Source organism: Pan paniscus, chromosome 21, assembly GCF_029289425.2.
Source record: "Pan paniscus chromosome 21, NHGRI_mPanPan1-v2.0_pri, whole genome shotgun sequence".
Taxonomy (NCBI): domain Eukaryota; kingdom Metazoa; phylum Chordata; class Mammalia; order Primates; family Hominidae; genus Pan; species Pan paniscus.
The window spans coordinates 37,900,199-37,917,556 of record NC_073270.2 but is presented as its reverse complement, the minus strand read 5'-3'; the positions used below and the strand labels follow the sequence as shown (position 1 = coordinate 37,917,556).

General features: G+C 47.5%; 1 protein-coding gene across 1 annotated transcript in view; it reads right to left on the bottom strand.

Annotated features, from left to right (window-relative positions):
* POFUT1 (protein O-fucosyltransferase 1) overlaps window positions 1-17,358 on the bottom strand; it is a 30,815-nt gene extending 13,457 nt beyond the window's left edge. The window contains exons 1-4 of the mRNA XM_003814743.6: window positions 17,139-17,358; window positions 15,016-15,137; window positions 9,755-9,937; window positions 8,494-8,606 (exon numbers count right to left, since the gene is read on the bottom strand). Of these exons, the coding sequence (XP_003814791.1) occupies window positions 8,494-8,606; window positions 9,755-9,937; window positions 15,016-15,137; window positions 17,139-17,262 (542 nt within the window). The 5' untranslated portion in view covers window positions 17,263-17,358. The remainder of the gene's footprint in view (window positions 1-8,493; window positions 8,607-9,754; window positions 9,938-15,015; window positions 15,138-17,138) is intronic.

Genomic DNA, 17,358 nt, shown 5'->3' with positions numbered 1-17,358 from the left:
AAATAATAATAAAAATAAAAAATAAAAAAAGGTTGTATATATTTACGATATACAATATGATATTTTGATCTACATGTATGTAGTTAAATGAATAGTACAGCCAAGCTAATTAATATATCCATTTATAGGGCTACTGAGAGGATTAATGTATTATCAAAGCAAAGCATTTAGAACAGTACCTTGGCACACAGAAAGCTCTCAAAGAATTCTAGCTCTTATCATCATCACATTGCATGTAACCTAGTTAAAGGTTACATATAAATCTAATCAACTTTCTAAAAATTCAACTTTATGTTTCAGAGACTTGGCCATGTTGATCATGTGGATCATGTGGTTGTATTAGCTTCTCTAAAAGTTTTCCATTTTGTACAAATAAACTGCAATTTACCTACCTATTTCCCTCTTGCTAGACAGTGAGGTCGTTCCAATCTTTCCCTCACACAACAGTGCTGTGACAGACATGCCACTCATTCTCCACACCCAACAGAGACTGCTTGCTCAGCAAACACCTTCCACATCTCCAAGGTCAGTCGCAATTCTCAAGCCTCACCTCCTTAGGGAGTGTTCCCTGTCCCACTTCTCTTGCTGCCTTCTGCACAATGATATGCCCTGCAGCCACTTTCCCTGCCCATGGAACTGTCAGCTGGTGAGGCTGGGGACCCAAGCAGCCTGTTTGCCATTGCTCCCACATACACTATCCAAGGCCTGTGTAAGTGACACAGGCCTTGGACCAGTGACAAGAAAGTGTTCCTTGATGGTCCAGCTGTGCGACACTTATCTTGCTAGACTCTAGTTTTCTTTTCTTTTTTTTTGAGATGGAGTCTTGTTCTGTCGCCCAGGCTGGAGTGCAGCGGCGTGGTCTTGGTTCACTGCAACCTCCGCCTCCCAGGTTCAAGTGATTCTCTTACCTCAGCCTCCTGAGTAGCTGGGATTACAGGCACGTGCCACCATGCCCGGCTAATTTTTGTATTTTTAGTAGAGACGGGTTTTCGCCATGTTGCCCAGGCTGGTCTCAAACTCCTGACCTCAGATGATCCGCCCGCCTCAGCCTCCCAAAGTGTTGGGATTACAGGCATGAGCCATCGCGCCTGGCCTAGACTCCAGTTTTGTTTATATGTACATAATTGTGCATTGTTTATTGGGCCTCATTATGTGATAGGCAATGCTCCAATTGTTTGTGTATATTAAGTCATTTGATTTTCACAAGAGCTCTGTAAGGGAAGTATTACTGTCATTCTCATTTTACAGGTGAGGAAACTGAGGCACAGAGGTTAAGTAACGTGCCCAAGGTTGCACAGCTAGGAATTGGTGGAGCCAGGATTTAAATCCAGGCAGTGTGCTCCAGATCCTATGTTCTTAACTACTACCCCTTACTCCCATCTCCCCCACCCCTGACAATGAGCTGAGTCTGTGGCTTAATTTTCTGATTCCCAGCCCCAGCATGGACCTTATCACATGGTAGGCATGATAAATATTTTTAGAATAAATGAGAAAGATTTGGGGACCTCACCAGAAAGACCCGATCAGGCTGTCAGGGGTTAGAGAAGGAAGCAATTCATATTACCTGAGTAGCTACTATAGGCCAGGTCTTCAGCTAATCTTTCAGATGCTACCTCAAAAGGATTTTCAAAGGAAAGCCAGAGTAGATCTCCCAGTGGGGCTGGAATATCAGGATAAAACCAGGATCTGCGGCCCCCTGCCACCCCCCGACCTCTTGGAAAGCACCTGCAGCCAACCTTCGGTGAATTCCAGACTTGGAATGTGTGTCCCCTCTACCTGGATCTGGACCAGCAAAGAGCTGTCCCAGTGGGACAACATCAGCTCAGACCCAACAAGCAGCAAGAGGCTAAGGCTGATCTGCTCACTTACTTTTGGTGAGGTAAGACAGCGCTGTCTGGAAAGAATGAGGGGGGAACAGGGATCTTGGCTGGAAAGAAAATCTTCACCAGCACCATCTGCCCGGTGACTGCTCACCCTTGGTCAGGCCCTTTGCCTCTTGCTATCCAGCTGAAGTCAGCTGGCTTTCCTGCTGCTGGGCCCAGTGAACCTCTGGGATTCTTCACCACCATGCCTGTGCTGCTGAGATTCTCCAACAAACTAGGACTTCTCTGTATACAGCATCCATTTATGTGTCCAGTATGTATCTGTGGGACCACCAGTGGATGAAACCCATATTGAGTGCAGAAGACCCAGGGACATGAACAAGGCAGGGCCTTGTTCTGGATGTCCCTGCCATGAAGGACTGCCTTTCCCTCCAGCTCTCTGCATGGCTGGCTCCCTCTCACTCTTCCAGTCTCATTCTGGTTCCCACAGGGAGGTGGCAGCCTGGGAGAATGACAAGCCATGCGCTCAAATTCCTGGACCATTATACCTGAGAATGGTTTGGCACGATGGTGCATTGCCTTCCAATAGTCAATGTGCAGTAAGCGTCAGCTGAATTAGAGCTGTGCCAGGCTATTCACAGGCTCAGAACGAGCAGAGCTGGAAGGATCCTCAGAAATCACGTGGTAAAGAAGAAATACCTCTTATCCTCTTTCCCTAGAACCCAGTTTTCAGCTGGATACATGGCAGCCTAAAATAAAGACACTTCTTATCAGCCAAACATACCCCGGGCGAGGTGGGGGAAAGAAAAAGAAAGACAGACATTTCTAAGTACTTCTTGCAGCTAGGTATGGCCCATGTGCCCTCGTACTAGCCAATGAGATGTAAGCAAAAGGGTTATAATGGACTTCCGGGAAGGCTTCTTAAAAAGGGAGGACATGCCCTTTTGCAACTTTTGTTCCTCCAGTTGGGATGTGATGGCTGGAGCTTCATCTGCCATCTTGGCCCATGAGGTGATGCAAAAGCTAATACTGGATGGCTGAACAAAGAGATGGAAGCCTGATTCTTTTTCTTTTTTTTTGAGGCGAAGTCTCACTCTGTCACCCAAGCTAGAGTGCAGTGGCAGGATCTCCGCTCACTGCAACCTCCGCCTCCCAGGTTCAAGTGATTCTCTTGCCTTGGCCTCCTGAGTAGCTTGGATTACAGGTGTGTCCCACCATGCACGGCTAAATTTTTTTTGGTATTTTTGGTAGAGACGGGGTTTCACCATGTTGGCCAGGCTGGTCTTGAACTCCTGACCTCAAGTGATCCGCCTGCCTCTGCCTCCCAAAGTGCTGGGATTACAGGTGTGAGCCACTCTACCCAGCTGGATTCTTGGACACTATGGAGCTGGCATTCAGCTCTGGACTGCATACCCAGATCTTCTTTTACTTAAGAAAACAATAAACCCTATCAATCTGCTCTTATTTCGGGCTTCCTGCTACCTGTAGCCTAACTTAAGTCTGACACACCTAGACTTGTGGCCTACAAACTTCTTCTGCCTTACTGAGAACCCTGATATATTTAAGGGTTATTGGTTGAAGGCAATAGGGAGGAAGAATTGAGCCCCTGGAACTTGGTCCCCTACTGCTGCCCCCCATAAAGGCCCTAGAGGCATTTTTTTTTTTTTTAAGACGGTCTCAATCTGTTGCCCAGGCTGTAGTGCAGTGGACAGATCATGGGTTCACTGCAGCCATGACTTCCTCAGGCTCACCTGATCCTCCCACCTCAGCCTCCCAAGTAACTGGAACTACAGGTATGCGCCACCATGCCTGGCTAATTTTTTCTATTTTTTGTAGAGATGGGGTCTCCCTACGTTGCCCAGGCTGGTCTTGAACTCCTGGGCTCAAGCGATCACCTGCCTCAGCCTCTCTGTAATCCCTTAGGATTACAGGTATGAGCCACTATGCCTGACAAGCACTTCTTGAAAACTCTGAAGATAGTTTCAAAACCACTCATCGTGCCCATCCCCTTCATTTTATAGATGGGACATTGAGGCCAGAGAAGGGGAGCAGCTGCCTAATCGCACAGTAAGCCTGGGAAGAGCTTCACTCTCTGATTCCATTCTTCTCTTCTCCCCAAGGACAAATATGCATAGCAAGGAAGTATCCTGTATCTTAAGAAATGTTTAATATTAAATGTTCATACACATTCAAATTCATCCCTACTAATCATTCACAGGCTTCTTAACAGATTGCCTCACAGGGCCTATAAACCCGCGTGTTTTGACCCCTGCCCACCTCTCTGATCTCTTTTCCTGTGTGGCAGATTAGAAGTGGTCAAGTCTTTGAACCCCTTCCCATTAGGTGGGCTCTGCCTCCTCCCAATAGCACCCGACAGAAGTGACACTGTGCCGGTTTCCAGATTCAGTTGTTAGGGAGCCCGCAGTTTCTATTTCCTGTCTCTTGGGACACTCACTCCCTGGATGCTCCCTCTCAGAACACAGGTGCCATGCTGTAAGAAGCCCAAGCCACATGGAGAGGTCAAGTGTATACATGCTTCTTGGTGGCCCCAGCTTGGCTCCCAGATGACAGCAGCATCACCCACCAGACATGAGGGGGACTTCCTGGATATGTAGCTCAGTCAAGCCTTTTTTTTTTTTTTTTGAGACAGAGTTTCGCTCTGCTGCCCAAGCTGGGATGCAGTGGCACAATCTCGGCTCACTGCAACCTCAACCTCCTAGGTTCAAGTGATTCTTATGCCTCAGCCTCCTGAGTAGCTGGGATTACAGGTGTGTGCCATCACGCCCAGCTAATTTTTTATATTTTTAGTAGAGATGGGGTTTGGCATGTTGGCCAGGCTGGTCTTGAATTCCTGGGCTCAAGTGATCCACCCGCCTCAGCCTCCCAAAGTGCTGGGATTACAGGTGTAAGCCATTGCACGCAGCCTTGGTCAAGCCTTTAGATAACTTGAGCCCTGGATGGGCATGGTGGCTCATGATGTAATCCCAGCACTTTGGGAGGCCAAGGCAGGATAATTACTTGAGGCCAAGAGATCAAGACCAACCTGAGCAACAGAGCATGATCCCCACCCATCTCTACCAAAAAAGGATAACTTGAGCCCTAGCTGACAGCTGACTGCAGCCACATGAGACCACAAGCAATAACTGCCCAGCTAACTCAAGTGTCCATCAATAGATGAAGAGATACACAAATGTGGTATATACATACAATGAACTATTATTCAGCCTTAAAAGGACTAAAATTTTGATACAGGCTACAACACTGATGAATCTTGCCACATGAAATATGCCACATGAAATAAGCCAGACACAAAAAGATAAATATTGCATGATTCCACTTCTATGAGATACCTAAGAACCTATGAGATACCTAGAGAAATTCAAAGACAGAAAGTAGAAAAGCATTTACTGAGGCTATTCATTGCAAGAATAAAGGTTATTCGTTCCAAGAAATAAGATGTTTAACCTGAATTTAAACTTTGTACAGCAGGGATTCCATAAGAAAGCGGAAAAATGAAAACCCAAAAGAATTGCCCAGCTAAGCCCAGTTAACCCACAGTCCCATGAGAAATAATAATAACTTGTTGTTGGCCGGGCGCGGTGGCTCACGCCTGTAATCCCAGCACTTTGGGAGGCCGAGGCGGGTGGATCACAAGGGCAAGAGATCGAGACCATCCTGGCTAACACGGTAAAACCCCGTCTCTACTAAAAATACAAAAAAATCAGCCGGGCGTGGTGGCGGGCACCTGTAGTCCCAGCTACTTGGGAGGCTGAGGCAGGAGAATGGCATGAACCCAGGAGGTGGAGCTGGCAGTGAGCCGAGACTCCAGCCTTGGTGACAGAGCGAGATTCCATCTCAAAAAAAAGAAAAAAAAACTTGTTGTTATGCTACTACGTTTTGTAGTGATTTATTATGCAGCAACAGATGAGAGCAACATCCTACCATTCTCTCACTCACTCCATACCACATTGCCTTCTTTCTGCTCCTTCACCATACCAAGCTTATTCCTGCCTCAGGGTCTTTGCTCCTGACTTCCTGCTGTGAACTACTTTTCCTCTAACTCTGACACAACTGGCTCCTTCTCATCCTTCTGGTCTTAGCCCTGCCAATCACATACCACCTGTTTACATCCTTCTAAGCACCATCTCACTCTGGAACTATCCTATGTAAAAGTTTATTCACTATCTCCCCTGTTAGACTATGAGTTCCACTGGGGCAGGGACCTTATCTGCCTTATTCTGGCCTTGTTCATTCCCTGCCTTGTTCATGTCCTTATTCTGGCCTATATCCCCAGCATCCAAACCAGCCCTTGACACTCAGGAAGTGCTTCTTAAATATGTGTTGGAGGAAGACAGGCAGCTGCCAAGGGACCATCAACTCCCTCAAACTCCCTCTAGGGACCTCATCTTCCCTACTAATTTTCCTTTCCCAAAAACTTGGCTGTAAGGCACAAACTTCTTCAAACCCTCATGTAATTCTTACAACTCAATGAACTCAAACAAAGCTATGGGGCAATAAACAAGTGTTTCAACAACACTCCCCATGCACCATTATCCTTTCTCTTCCCACTAGGATTGTGTGCTTTTTCTAGCTTTTTGGAATTTGCTTTTGGAGCTGCTTTTAGAGTTGGTGGCTTTTTTTTCTTTCTTTCTTTCCTGGCATATTGTCAATATGGGCAAAACTCCATACTTTGAGGGCAGGTCTGCCTTCTGGCAATAGCTCCAGGTCATTCGGAGGTGAATGGGGGAGAACCATGCAGGCAGAGAATGGGAGTGTGCTATCTGGGATCAACAATGAGGAAGATTTAAATCTGCCATGACTGAGGATCATCAGTGGCACATGAAATAGGTCCAAAGCTAGGTCCAAAGGCAAGTCCCAGAAAGGAACTGGCAGCTGTTAAAGGCACAGCTATTTAATCCACTGTGATTAAGAACAGGTGCTTTGGGACTGGGCACAGCAGCTCATGCTTGTAATCCCAGCACTTTGGGAGGCTGAGGTGGGAGGATCACTTGAGGCCAGGAGTTTAAGACCAGCCTGGGCAACATAGCAAGACCCTGTTTCTACAAAACAAAACAAAATATTCGTCAGGCATGGTGGCACATGCCTGCACTCCCAGCTGCTTGGGAGGCTGAGCGGGGAGGATTGCTTGAGCCCAGGGATTTGAGGTTATAGTGAGTTATGATCATGCTACTGTACTCCAGCCTGGGAGACAAGCAAGACCCATTTCAAATATAAATATATAAAGTAACTGGTGCTTTGGATTCAGACTTCCTGGGTTCAAAACCAAGCTCTGCAACTTCAAGCTTTATGACCTTGGGCAAGGGACCTTACTCCTTTCTGCTTCAATTTCTCTAAGTGTAAAGCACAGATGGCAGTAACAACCCACAGACTCAGGGAAAGATTAAGTGAGTCAATACCTGTGAAGACTTAGAACAGTGTCTGGCACATAGAAGACACTAAATGAATCTTAGCTGTTGTTATTTATTAAAGATTTACAAACAGACCTGAGCTGTCCACTCAACAGCTCAATGACCTTGGGAAGTTATTTAACTTCACTGGGCTCAGTTTCCTCACCTATAAAATGGAAATTGATAATAATACCCACTTCATGAACTATCTCAAAGGCTTAAATAAAATAAAGCATGTGAGTAATAACACTGACAGCCAACACTGGCTGGCTGCTTAGTGTATGACATGCACTTCATGCACTACGAGGCAGATACCATCAGCGCTGGCTCAGGGCTATCTCACTCCTTGGCCTGTGCTTGTTTTGTTTTGTTGAGACAGGCCCTTGCTCTGTAACCTGGGCTGGAGTGCAGGGGTACCATCATGGCTCACTGCAGCCTTGATCTCTTAGGCTCAAGTGATCCACCCACCTTGGCCTCCCAAAGTGCTGGGATTACAGGCATGAGACTCATTTCTCTACATCTGTTTACCTTTGCCCTATTAAATGCCAAGTGCTTTGACCGCACATGAATTAGTATGTTCCTTGCACCTCCTAACCAATGTCTGCCTTCTAAGCCCATGATCTTTCCTGCCATGCTATAACATTAAGGACAAGTACACTATGCTGATTATTGTCATTATGAGACCATAGCTCCTAGAAAACCAGAGCTGGTCATCCTCATTTTCACACATCACCATTGGCCTCTGATTACTATGTCTCACACGTGACAGGCGCCCTATAAATGTTTCACGGCCTGTGCCCATGCCCTGCTAACCTATTTTTTTTTAAAACAGGGGCTAATGGGGTGCAATTAATAAACACGTCCAGTAATTATCAGGATGACATCATTTCTCGGTCTGCACCTGAAGCTGTTCTCTAGAAGCTGCTTCCAGTTTCACCTTGGGAAGATTAAGGTAACACAGGAGTGATTCTCACGCCTAGAGGAGGAAATTGAGACTCATGTGACTGCAGAATGTTCTTTTTATGACATCCCTTATCAACCGATAAACTCTTTCTCAACCTCATGGCGGGTCAATGTTCCACCGTGTCAGGCGTGGACATGGGAACAGATCACACAGGATTCCAAGTTCAACAGACAGAGCACCTGCACCTTTGGTCTCATACATCAGAGTTGGGAAGATGGGGAGAGTGCCAGAAGGTGCTGAATGCTCATGAGCTCCATGCGCCTCCCCTAAACCCAGAAACGCTACCCCCTCCAAGTACCTCTGGCTCCATTGTTCTCTGTAGGAAGCACTGAAGGAAATGCCTGTAAAAAGCTCCGACTTGTTGAAACTCACATGAAACTGATCCCAGAATGGGCCAAAGGGGTTTCCTTCCTGCAGAAAGAGAGTGGTGGAAGGCTTACTGATGGGGAGGGAAAGCCATTTGGGGATGGGGCCAGGGAAGTGTAGGTGGGGGAAGCTGGGTGATGTGACTCAGGCCAAAACACTCTCACAGGATGGCCTAGGAGAAATGTCACTCTGCAATTCCTAGGCCAGGGGCTGAGGAGAGTGCCGTGGCTTCAATTCTGGATTCCAGCAGGAGAGTCTTTCCTGTTCACATGTCACATCCTGCTGACCCAGCAGCACTGATGAGGGTCTGGGGAGAAGCAGACCTTGGATTTTGAACCAAGGACTAGAGCTTCAAGAGATATTCAAGATTGGCTAATCCAATGCCTTCATTTTCAAGGTGGAAACCAAGGCCCACTGAGGGTCAGAAAGGTTACACAGCCAGTAAGGGCACTGCTGGGGCTGTGAGCTAGGTCTCCTTTCTCAAATTTCATAGTTCTTCCAACCACTTTCTCAAGACTTTAGCACATACACCGAAAGACATATTTGGGGGTTTATTTCCAAAGTGCCAGAAATGTATAAATTTCTTTTAATAAGATATGACAGCCTCTCATTTACCTGCTGAGATGCAGGAAGGTATTCAAGTTAAGTGGGTAGACAATGGTGCCAAATTACCTAAGGTTGAATCCCAGCTCTACCACTTGTTTGCTGTGTGATCCTGGGTAAGACATTGACCCTCTCTGTGCCGTCCTCGGTGTCCTCTCTATGAAGTGGGGATATTATAAGTATTTTCCTCATGGAACAGTGTGAGTATTAAATGAGTTGATACATGTAAAGCTCTTAGTGTGGTACCTGACATACATAGTAAGTGCTACGTGAATATTAGTTATTATTACTGATGTGGCACTTTGCAGTTTACAAGTACTTTTTCACCTGGCCCTCATGACACTTTAGGAGTGAGACAGAGCAGGGACTGGCATCTCTATTTTGTAGGTAGAAATGAAGGTTCAGAGAAGCAAAGTCTTCTGCCCAAGGTGATGCAGCTTCGCTAACAAATGCCAGAAACAGGACTTAAATCTCCATCTTTCTATTCTAAGTCCTTCTGGTGCTTTTCCCCACATTTTGCCATGACATAGTCTTGGGGGCCTAGAGGACATGGAACAGGAAGAAAGGGCCCCCGAACCCACAGGACCCACCTTCATGGGGCACGTCTTCTTATCTGGGCTTCGCTGGGCTGCCACCTCAAAGCAGTATGCCACCCGCTTCTCAGGGGGCCAGTGGGTGGGTGCCAGCTTCTCCATGAAATCCTCCAAGCTGATGACCCGATGGTAAGCCTGGAGGGGCTCCAGCTTGAAGTACTTCTGGTAGGACACATGGAGCTACAGGAAAAGGAGGAGCAGCGGTCCCGTCTCAGTGCCCCCGTGGCTACTTTAGACATTTATTAAAACAATACACTCCAGGCCAGGTGCAGTGGCTCATGCCTGTAATCCCAGCACTTTGGGAGGATAAGGCGGGCGGATCACTTGAGGTCAGGAGTTCGAGACCAGCCTGGCCAACATGGTGAAACCCTGTCTTTACTAAAATACAAGAAAATTAGCTGGGGGTGGTAGCGAGCACCTGTAGTCCCAGCTACTGGGGAGACTGAGGTAGGAGAACTGCTTGAACCCAGGAGGTGGAGGTTGCTTGCAGTGAGCCAAGATTGTGCCACTGCACTCCAGCTTGGATGACAGAGCAAGACTCCGTCTCAAAAAAACAAAAACACTCCAAGACCAAGACAGTTCAGACTACATGACAATTAAAAGTTTTCATCAAAAGACGCCAAAGCTAGGATAGAGACAGGCTAGCAGGAGAGTCTGCAAACTAAAGAACAAACAGTAACATCCCTTGTGTTAAAAAACACCTGCTGATCTGTAACAAAAAAAGACAAATAATGCCAAGATAAAACACAGGCAAAGGTTAGGGGTAAACAATTCACAGCAAAGGAAACCCAAATAGCCAACACACTCAGAAGATGTCTAACCTCATTAGTAATTAGGAAAAAGCAAATTACAATTATAACGAGGCATCAATTACTTCTCACTCATGAGACTAGCAAAAACTGAAAAGCTTAACTTGTGGGGAAATGCGCACTCTTCTACACGGCCGGTAGCAGAAGTCTACATTTTGGAGCAACCAGTTTGGGATCCAATCGGTGAGTATCTAATAGAATTTAAAATGCTCCTTCTGGCCAGGTGTGGTAGCTCATGTCTGTAATCTCAGCACTTTGGGAGGCCGAGGTGGAAGGATCACTTGAGGCCAGGAGTTCAAGACCAGCCTAGACAACATAGCGAGACCCTGTCTCTACAAAAAATAAAAAAATTAGCTGGGCGTGGTGGTGCACATCTGTAGTCCCAGCTACTAGGGAGGCTGAGATGGAAGGATTTCTTGCATCCAAGAGGGTGAGGCTTCAGTGATGTGTGGCTGTGCCACTGTACTCTAGCCTGGGCCACAGAGTGAGACTCTGTCTCAAAAAAAAATTTTTTTTTGTTTTTTTAATGTACCTTCCTCTTCTAACTATTTGCTCTAGAGAAGTACAGAAGTTCTTGCACTTTGGACCTGGAGATCAGTACCAGGATGCTCAGTGCCACAGTGAAAGTATAGGAAGGAACATCAAAGGAGTCACACCAAATACACTATATCCACAACAGTTGTTAAGGGAACAGGGCTAGCCCCAGGGGCCAAAAAGAGACTTCATCTTTTACCAACTTTATCTGTAACGCTTTATTTCTTTTATTAACAAAAAGAGAAGATGAAACAAACATGAGAAAGTGTTAACAATTATCACTTCTAATGGTGGGTATATGGTTGGTGGTTGTATTCATCTGTGTAATTTTCTTTTTTTTTGAGATGGAGTCTCACCCTGTCACCCAGGCTGGAGTGCAATGGCGTGATCTCAGCTCACTGCAACCTCCCCGTCCCAGGTTCAAGCGATTCTCCTGCCTCAGCCTCCCGAGTAGCTGGGATTGCAGGCACACACCACCACGCCGGCTAATTTTTTGTGTCTATAGTAGAGATGGGGTTTCACCATTTTGGCCAGGCTGGTCTCAAACTCCTGACCTCGTGATCTGTCCACCTCGGTCTCCCAAAGTGCTGGGATTACAGGCGTGAGCCACTGCGCCCAGCCTCATCTTTATATTTTTCTACTTTTTTTTTTTTTGAGATGGAGTCTTGCTCTGTCTCCCAGGTTGGAGTGCAGTGGCGCGATCTCGGCTCACTGCAAACTTCGCCTCCCGGGTTCAAGCGATTCTTCTGCCTCAGCCTCCTGAATAGCTGGGATTACAGGCGGGCGCCACGACGCCCAGCTAACTTTTTTAGCAGAGATGGGGTTTCACCATGTTGGCCAGGCTGGTCTTGAACTTCTGACCTCAAGTGATTTGCCCGCCTCCCACTGCGCCTGGCATATTTTTCTAGATTTTAAAAAATTTCTGGCTGGGTGCGGTCACTTTCACCTATAATCCCAGTACTTTGGGAGGCTGAGGCGGATGGATCACCTGAGGTCAGGAGTTGGGGACCACTCTGGACAACATGGTGAAACCCCATCTCTACTAAAAATACAAAAATTAGCTAGGCATGGTGGTGGGCACCTGTAATCCCAGCTACTTGGGAGATCTGATGCAGTAGAATCGCTTTAACCCAGGAGGTGGAGGTTGTGGTGAGCCAAGATCGTGCCACTGCACTCCAGCCCGGGTGACAAGAGCAAAACTCCGTCTTGGAAAAAAAAAAAAAATTCTGGCTGGGCGCAGTGGCTTTTGCCTGTAATCCTAGAACTTTGCGAGGCCAAGGCAGGTAGAATACTTGAGGCTAGGAGTTCGAGACCAACCTGGCCAACATGGCGAAACCTCGTCTTTACTAAAAATACAAAAAATTAGCTGGGTGTGGTGGCACATGCCTGTAGTCCCAGCTACTCAGGAGTAGAGGCACAAAAATCACTTGAACCCGGGAGGCAGAGGGTGCAGTGAGCGAAGATTCTGCCACTGCACTTCAGCCTAGGTGACAGAGCGAGACTCTTCATCAAAAATGAAAAACAAACAAAACCAAAAAAATTTCTACAGGGTGTGGTGGCTCATGTCTGTAATCCTAGCACTTTTGGAGGCTGAGGCAGGAGGACTGCTTAGACTCAGGAGTTTGAGACCAGCCTGGGAAACATAGCGAGACCTTGTCCCTACTAAAAATCAAAGAATTAGCCGGGTGTGGTGGTGGGTGCCTGTAATCCCAGGTACTTGGAGGCTGAGGTGGAAGGACTGCTTGAGGAGATGGAGGCTGCAGTGAGCGATGATCATGCCACTGCACTTCACCCTGGGCAACAGTGAGACCTCGTCTCAAAAAAAAAAAGAAAAAAGAAACACAGGCCTGTAATTATGGAGGAGTCTGAGTCTGGGCCACAGATAAATTTGGGAGGTACACGGAGAAGAGTAAAAGCCACAGGAGTCAACAGATATTTATAGCAAAGCAAGTAATGGTAATAATAGCAACTAATATTTATTGCATGTTGACACAGTGCTAGGTACTGCACTCAACACTTTACATAGATTTGCACATTTAATCCTGAGGTAGGAATATAACCATCTCCAGGTTACTTATGAAGAAACCCAAGCATATAGAATCTAGATAACATCTGAGGTCACATAGCTAGTAAGCAAACAGAAAGAGGAGAAACACTAACATCTAAACAGTGGGTGGAGAGAAAGGAGCCCCTGATACAGTGGAAAGAGGAAAATGCTGAGAGGTTAGATTGTAGCAGGGACAGGTGGTGTCTTGGAACAGGGAAGTTCAGGAAGGAGAGGCTTGCAGGGTCAAGTGCCAGTGGGAGGTCAGGTGAGAGAAAGACTGGGAAATAACCCCTGCCAATTTGGAGGTCACTGGTGACCTCAGTGAGAATGCTAACAGTGGCGAAGAAGAGCCTTGTTGGAGCAGGTTAGTAAGCCACAGAAAGCAAGGAAGTGGGGACTTGGAAAGACAACTGGCTGAGAAGGCAAGGAGACAGAGGCAAGCAAGCCAGAGGGAGATGGATGGGCAATGTCTACACTGTAATAGTGAGTGCGAGGCCAGGCGCAGTGGCTTATGCCTATAATCCCAGCACTTTGGGAGGCCAAGGCAGGCACATCATGAGGTCAAGAGATCGAGACCATCCTGGCCAACATGGTGAAACCCTGTCTCTACTAAAAATACAAAAATTAGCTGGGCGTGGTGGTGCGCCTGTAGTCCCAGTTAATCAGGAGGCTGAGGCAGAAGAATCGCTTGAACCCGGGAGGCGGAAGTTGCAGTGAGCTGAGATCGTGCCACTGCACTCCAGCCTGGCAAGAGAGCAAGACTCCATCTCAAAAAAAAAAATAGTGAGTGCGAAATTATCAGAACATCAATGGTTTCCATTAACTGAGGACTCTAGGATCTGTACGTTGATAAGCTCAGTTGATTCTAAGAGGGAGGCGGCATATGACAACACTGAAGGCGTGTTACTGCCACTGACACATTCGGTCCTTACCACAAGAGGGTAACAAGAATCATTACCAGCTTATTTTTAAAATGAGGACACTGAGGCACAAAGAGGTAAAGTACCCTGTCCAGGCCATGCAACTAGTAAGAACCCAAGTCAGACTATGATCTCTGGTACTCTGGCTTTTGACTGCTGTTCAAAACCTCTGTAAATACTGGCATGCAAAGGAAAAAGTAAAATCTATGCAGAGAAAAGATTGTAAGAATGAAATTAAGTGTTTTGTTCACACTAAGTATTATTTCTGATGTCTATTGGAAAATTATTAAGTCAATTCATCAAATACTAATTAAGTTCCTACTGCCAGGCTCCGGGAGATACAATATGAACAAAGACACAAGGTCACTGGAAGACACAAAGAATAAGCAAGGAACTGGGGGCCGGTGAGCATCGCATGACAAGGGAGCCCCTTGATGGGGTGAGAGGCAGCACTGAAGCCAGACTACCTGGGTTGTGGCCTTGGACATGTCATTAAATAACCTGTGCCTGCATGTCTCCTTTAAAATTGATAATAGCATCTGCCACCCTTGGCCAATGGAATGCACAGAGGGTAGGACCAATCAGGGAAGGAAATGGAGGCTCTAGGTTCAAGTCACAGGCTCTGGAGTCAGACAAAGATAGCTTTGAATTCCAGCTCTCCTACTCACAGGCTGTGTGATCTTGGGCAAGTTACCTAACCTCTGTAAACCCCGGTTTCCTCACAGGCAAGTGATGAGGGTGAAATGAGCTAATTCTCATGCAGCCGCACACAACAGGTGCTGGATAAATAAATGTTAGGCATTGTTATTGCAGTGAAGACAGTTCTGGCTGGAGGTAGCGCAATCTCAGAGGAGTGGGAGGTAAAGCCCAGAGGACTTGAGGGTTAAGTGTAAGTAAGCAAGACTGAGAAAGGGCGGAGAAAGGCCAAGGTCAGTGGGAAGTACTCACGTTGGTGAAAGGAGGCTTGTGATGCTGGTACTCAATCCAAGGAGGGACAGCCAAGGTACGGTTTAGCAGCTTTGCAAATGCCAGAGAGCCCAAGAAGTGATCGGCCTGGTTCCCAAAGCGCCCTGGAAATGGTACATTGCAGGTGAGGTGAGGCCTGGGGCATGGAGGGCATAGAGCATGCAGGGCTCAGAAAGGTTGTGGAGCCAGGGGTAGAAAGTCAGGGATACCAAGGAGAACTAGGGGAGCTGGCAGCATAAGAACAAGTCTGGACTCTTGGGTCTGATATCCAAGGCTCTTCAGGTCCTGCAACAACTGCTTCCGCCACTCCAGGTTTCTTGCTGTTTCCCCAACATGCTCTACAATTCCCGTCCCCACCCAATGCCTCTGATCTTGCTGTCCCTCAGCCAGAAGAGCTTCTACCTCTATCTCCATTCACCTGCACATGGACGGGCAACTCGAATGCCTCATTCACTGGGCTCCTTTCACCAATCCCCTGCCATACTCACTCTCCCTCCTTTACCTCCCACCTTGGCTCTGAGCTACTTCAGTTCTTCAATTTTCCTCAAGTATCTTTGCTCACTTCCTGGCCTTCGTACTGGCTGATTCCTCAGCCTGTGAACGCCTCAGAAGCAAGGACCCTGTGTGATTCCTTTTCTTAATCTCAGCATGGCACCTGTTCATTCATTTCACAAATATGATTGAGAGGCCACAATGTGCCAGACTCTGTGCTAGGTGCTGGGATACAGGAATGAACAAGAAGGACAAGGCCTCTGCCCCTAAGGCACTCACAGTTCACTGCAGAGACACTAAACATGTAAACAAATACATGAAAAATGTTGATAATTGCCAGAAAGAGATGAAAAAAGTTTGGTGATAGGGTAATGAGGAGATTACTTGGGTAGAGGTCAGTGAAATCCTTTCTGGTGACATTTAGGCTGAGATCTAAAGGATGGGAAACAGCTGGTCAGGCAGAAATGGAGGAGAGGATTCCAGGCATAGGGACCGCCACCTGCAGCAGTGCAGACTGGAAGACCTGAGCATGTGTGAGGAACGCAAAGGAGGTAAGTGTGGCTGCAGCTGGAGGATCAGCAGAGAAGGGAGTTGTGGAGATGGCCAGTGGAGGCCACATCATTCAGGGCCCTGAAAGTCATGGTCAGGAGTCTGGAAGCCACTGGGGGCCTTAAGATCATCCACTTCCACAATGATGATCCACCATACCCATTTCAACTGTGCACCTGGCATGGTCTTTAGATTCTCCCCTACCCTGCTCTCTTTACTTTCCCTTAGTATTCATCATCCTCTATGAAACTATGTATTTATTGTTTTATGTTTACCCCTTTTTGGGTTTGCTTGTTTCGAGACAGGGTCTCACTCTGTCACCCAGGCTGGCAGTGCGGTGGCACGATCAGAGCTCACTGCAGCCTCGAATTCCTCGGCTCAAGAGATCCTCCCACCTCAGCCTCCCAAGTAGCCGCCCAGATAACTCCCAAGGGACTACAAGCACACGATACCACGCTCTGCTTTTTTTTTTTTTTTTTTTGAGATTGGATTTTCACTATGTTGCCTAGGCTGATCTCGAGCTCCTGGCTTCAAGTGATCCTGCCTCGGTCTCTCAAAGTGGTGGGATTACAGAAGTGAGCCACCGCGCCTGGCCTACTTATTCTCAGTTGTTTGTCTTCCCCAACTAAAATGAAGGCTCTACAAGGACATGGAGTTTATCTTATTCACTGCGGTATTCCCAGTACAGAGAACAGGGCCCGGCACAGAATAGGTGCCCCATAAATATTTGCTGAATCAATGAAAAATCACCAGGAGCCAGCGTGGGTCAGTGACATCAAGTCCTGCCCCACTAACTCCATTTACTGGACCCTGGACTGGCTTAGACCTCGAGCAAGTCACGTAACCTCTCCCAGCCTCAGTTTTCTCATCTGTCAAATGGAAAGTTGGACACGTTGGCCCCTCTGTGCCCTTGCAACTAAGGCAGAGAGGAGAAGAGCATGCCCCATCCCGCTCTGAGGTTCTCTCCTGGACCTGTGAAGGTGTCTCTGGGCGCATCTGAGGAGTGGCTTTTCCTCTCCCGGCCTCAGTTTCTCCATCTGAGCAGAGGGCTTGGGAGGCCTTACCCATGCAGGGGCAGTAGAGCAGGTAACCGGCCGGGTCCCAGGAGCCCGCGGGCATCCCCGGGAGCGGCAGAAGCAGCAGCAGAAAAGACACGCTCAGCGGCCGTGCCCACGCGGCGGCGCCCATGTCGGCCCGGGAACCCGAGCCAGCCTCGGCGCACAGTCAGGGAGGGAAGGAGGGACGCGAGCGCCCGCCCCGCTCCCAGCGGTCCCTGCGCGCCGC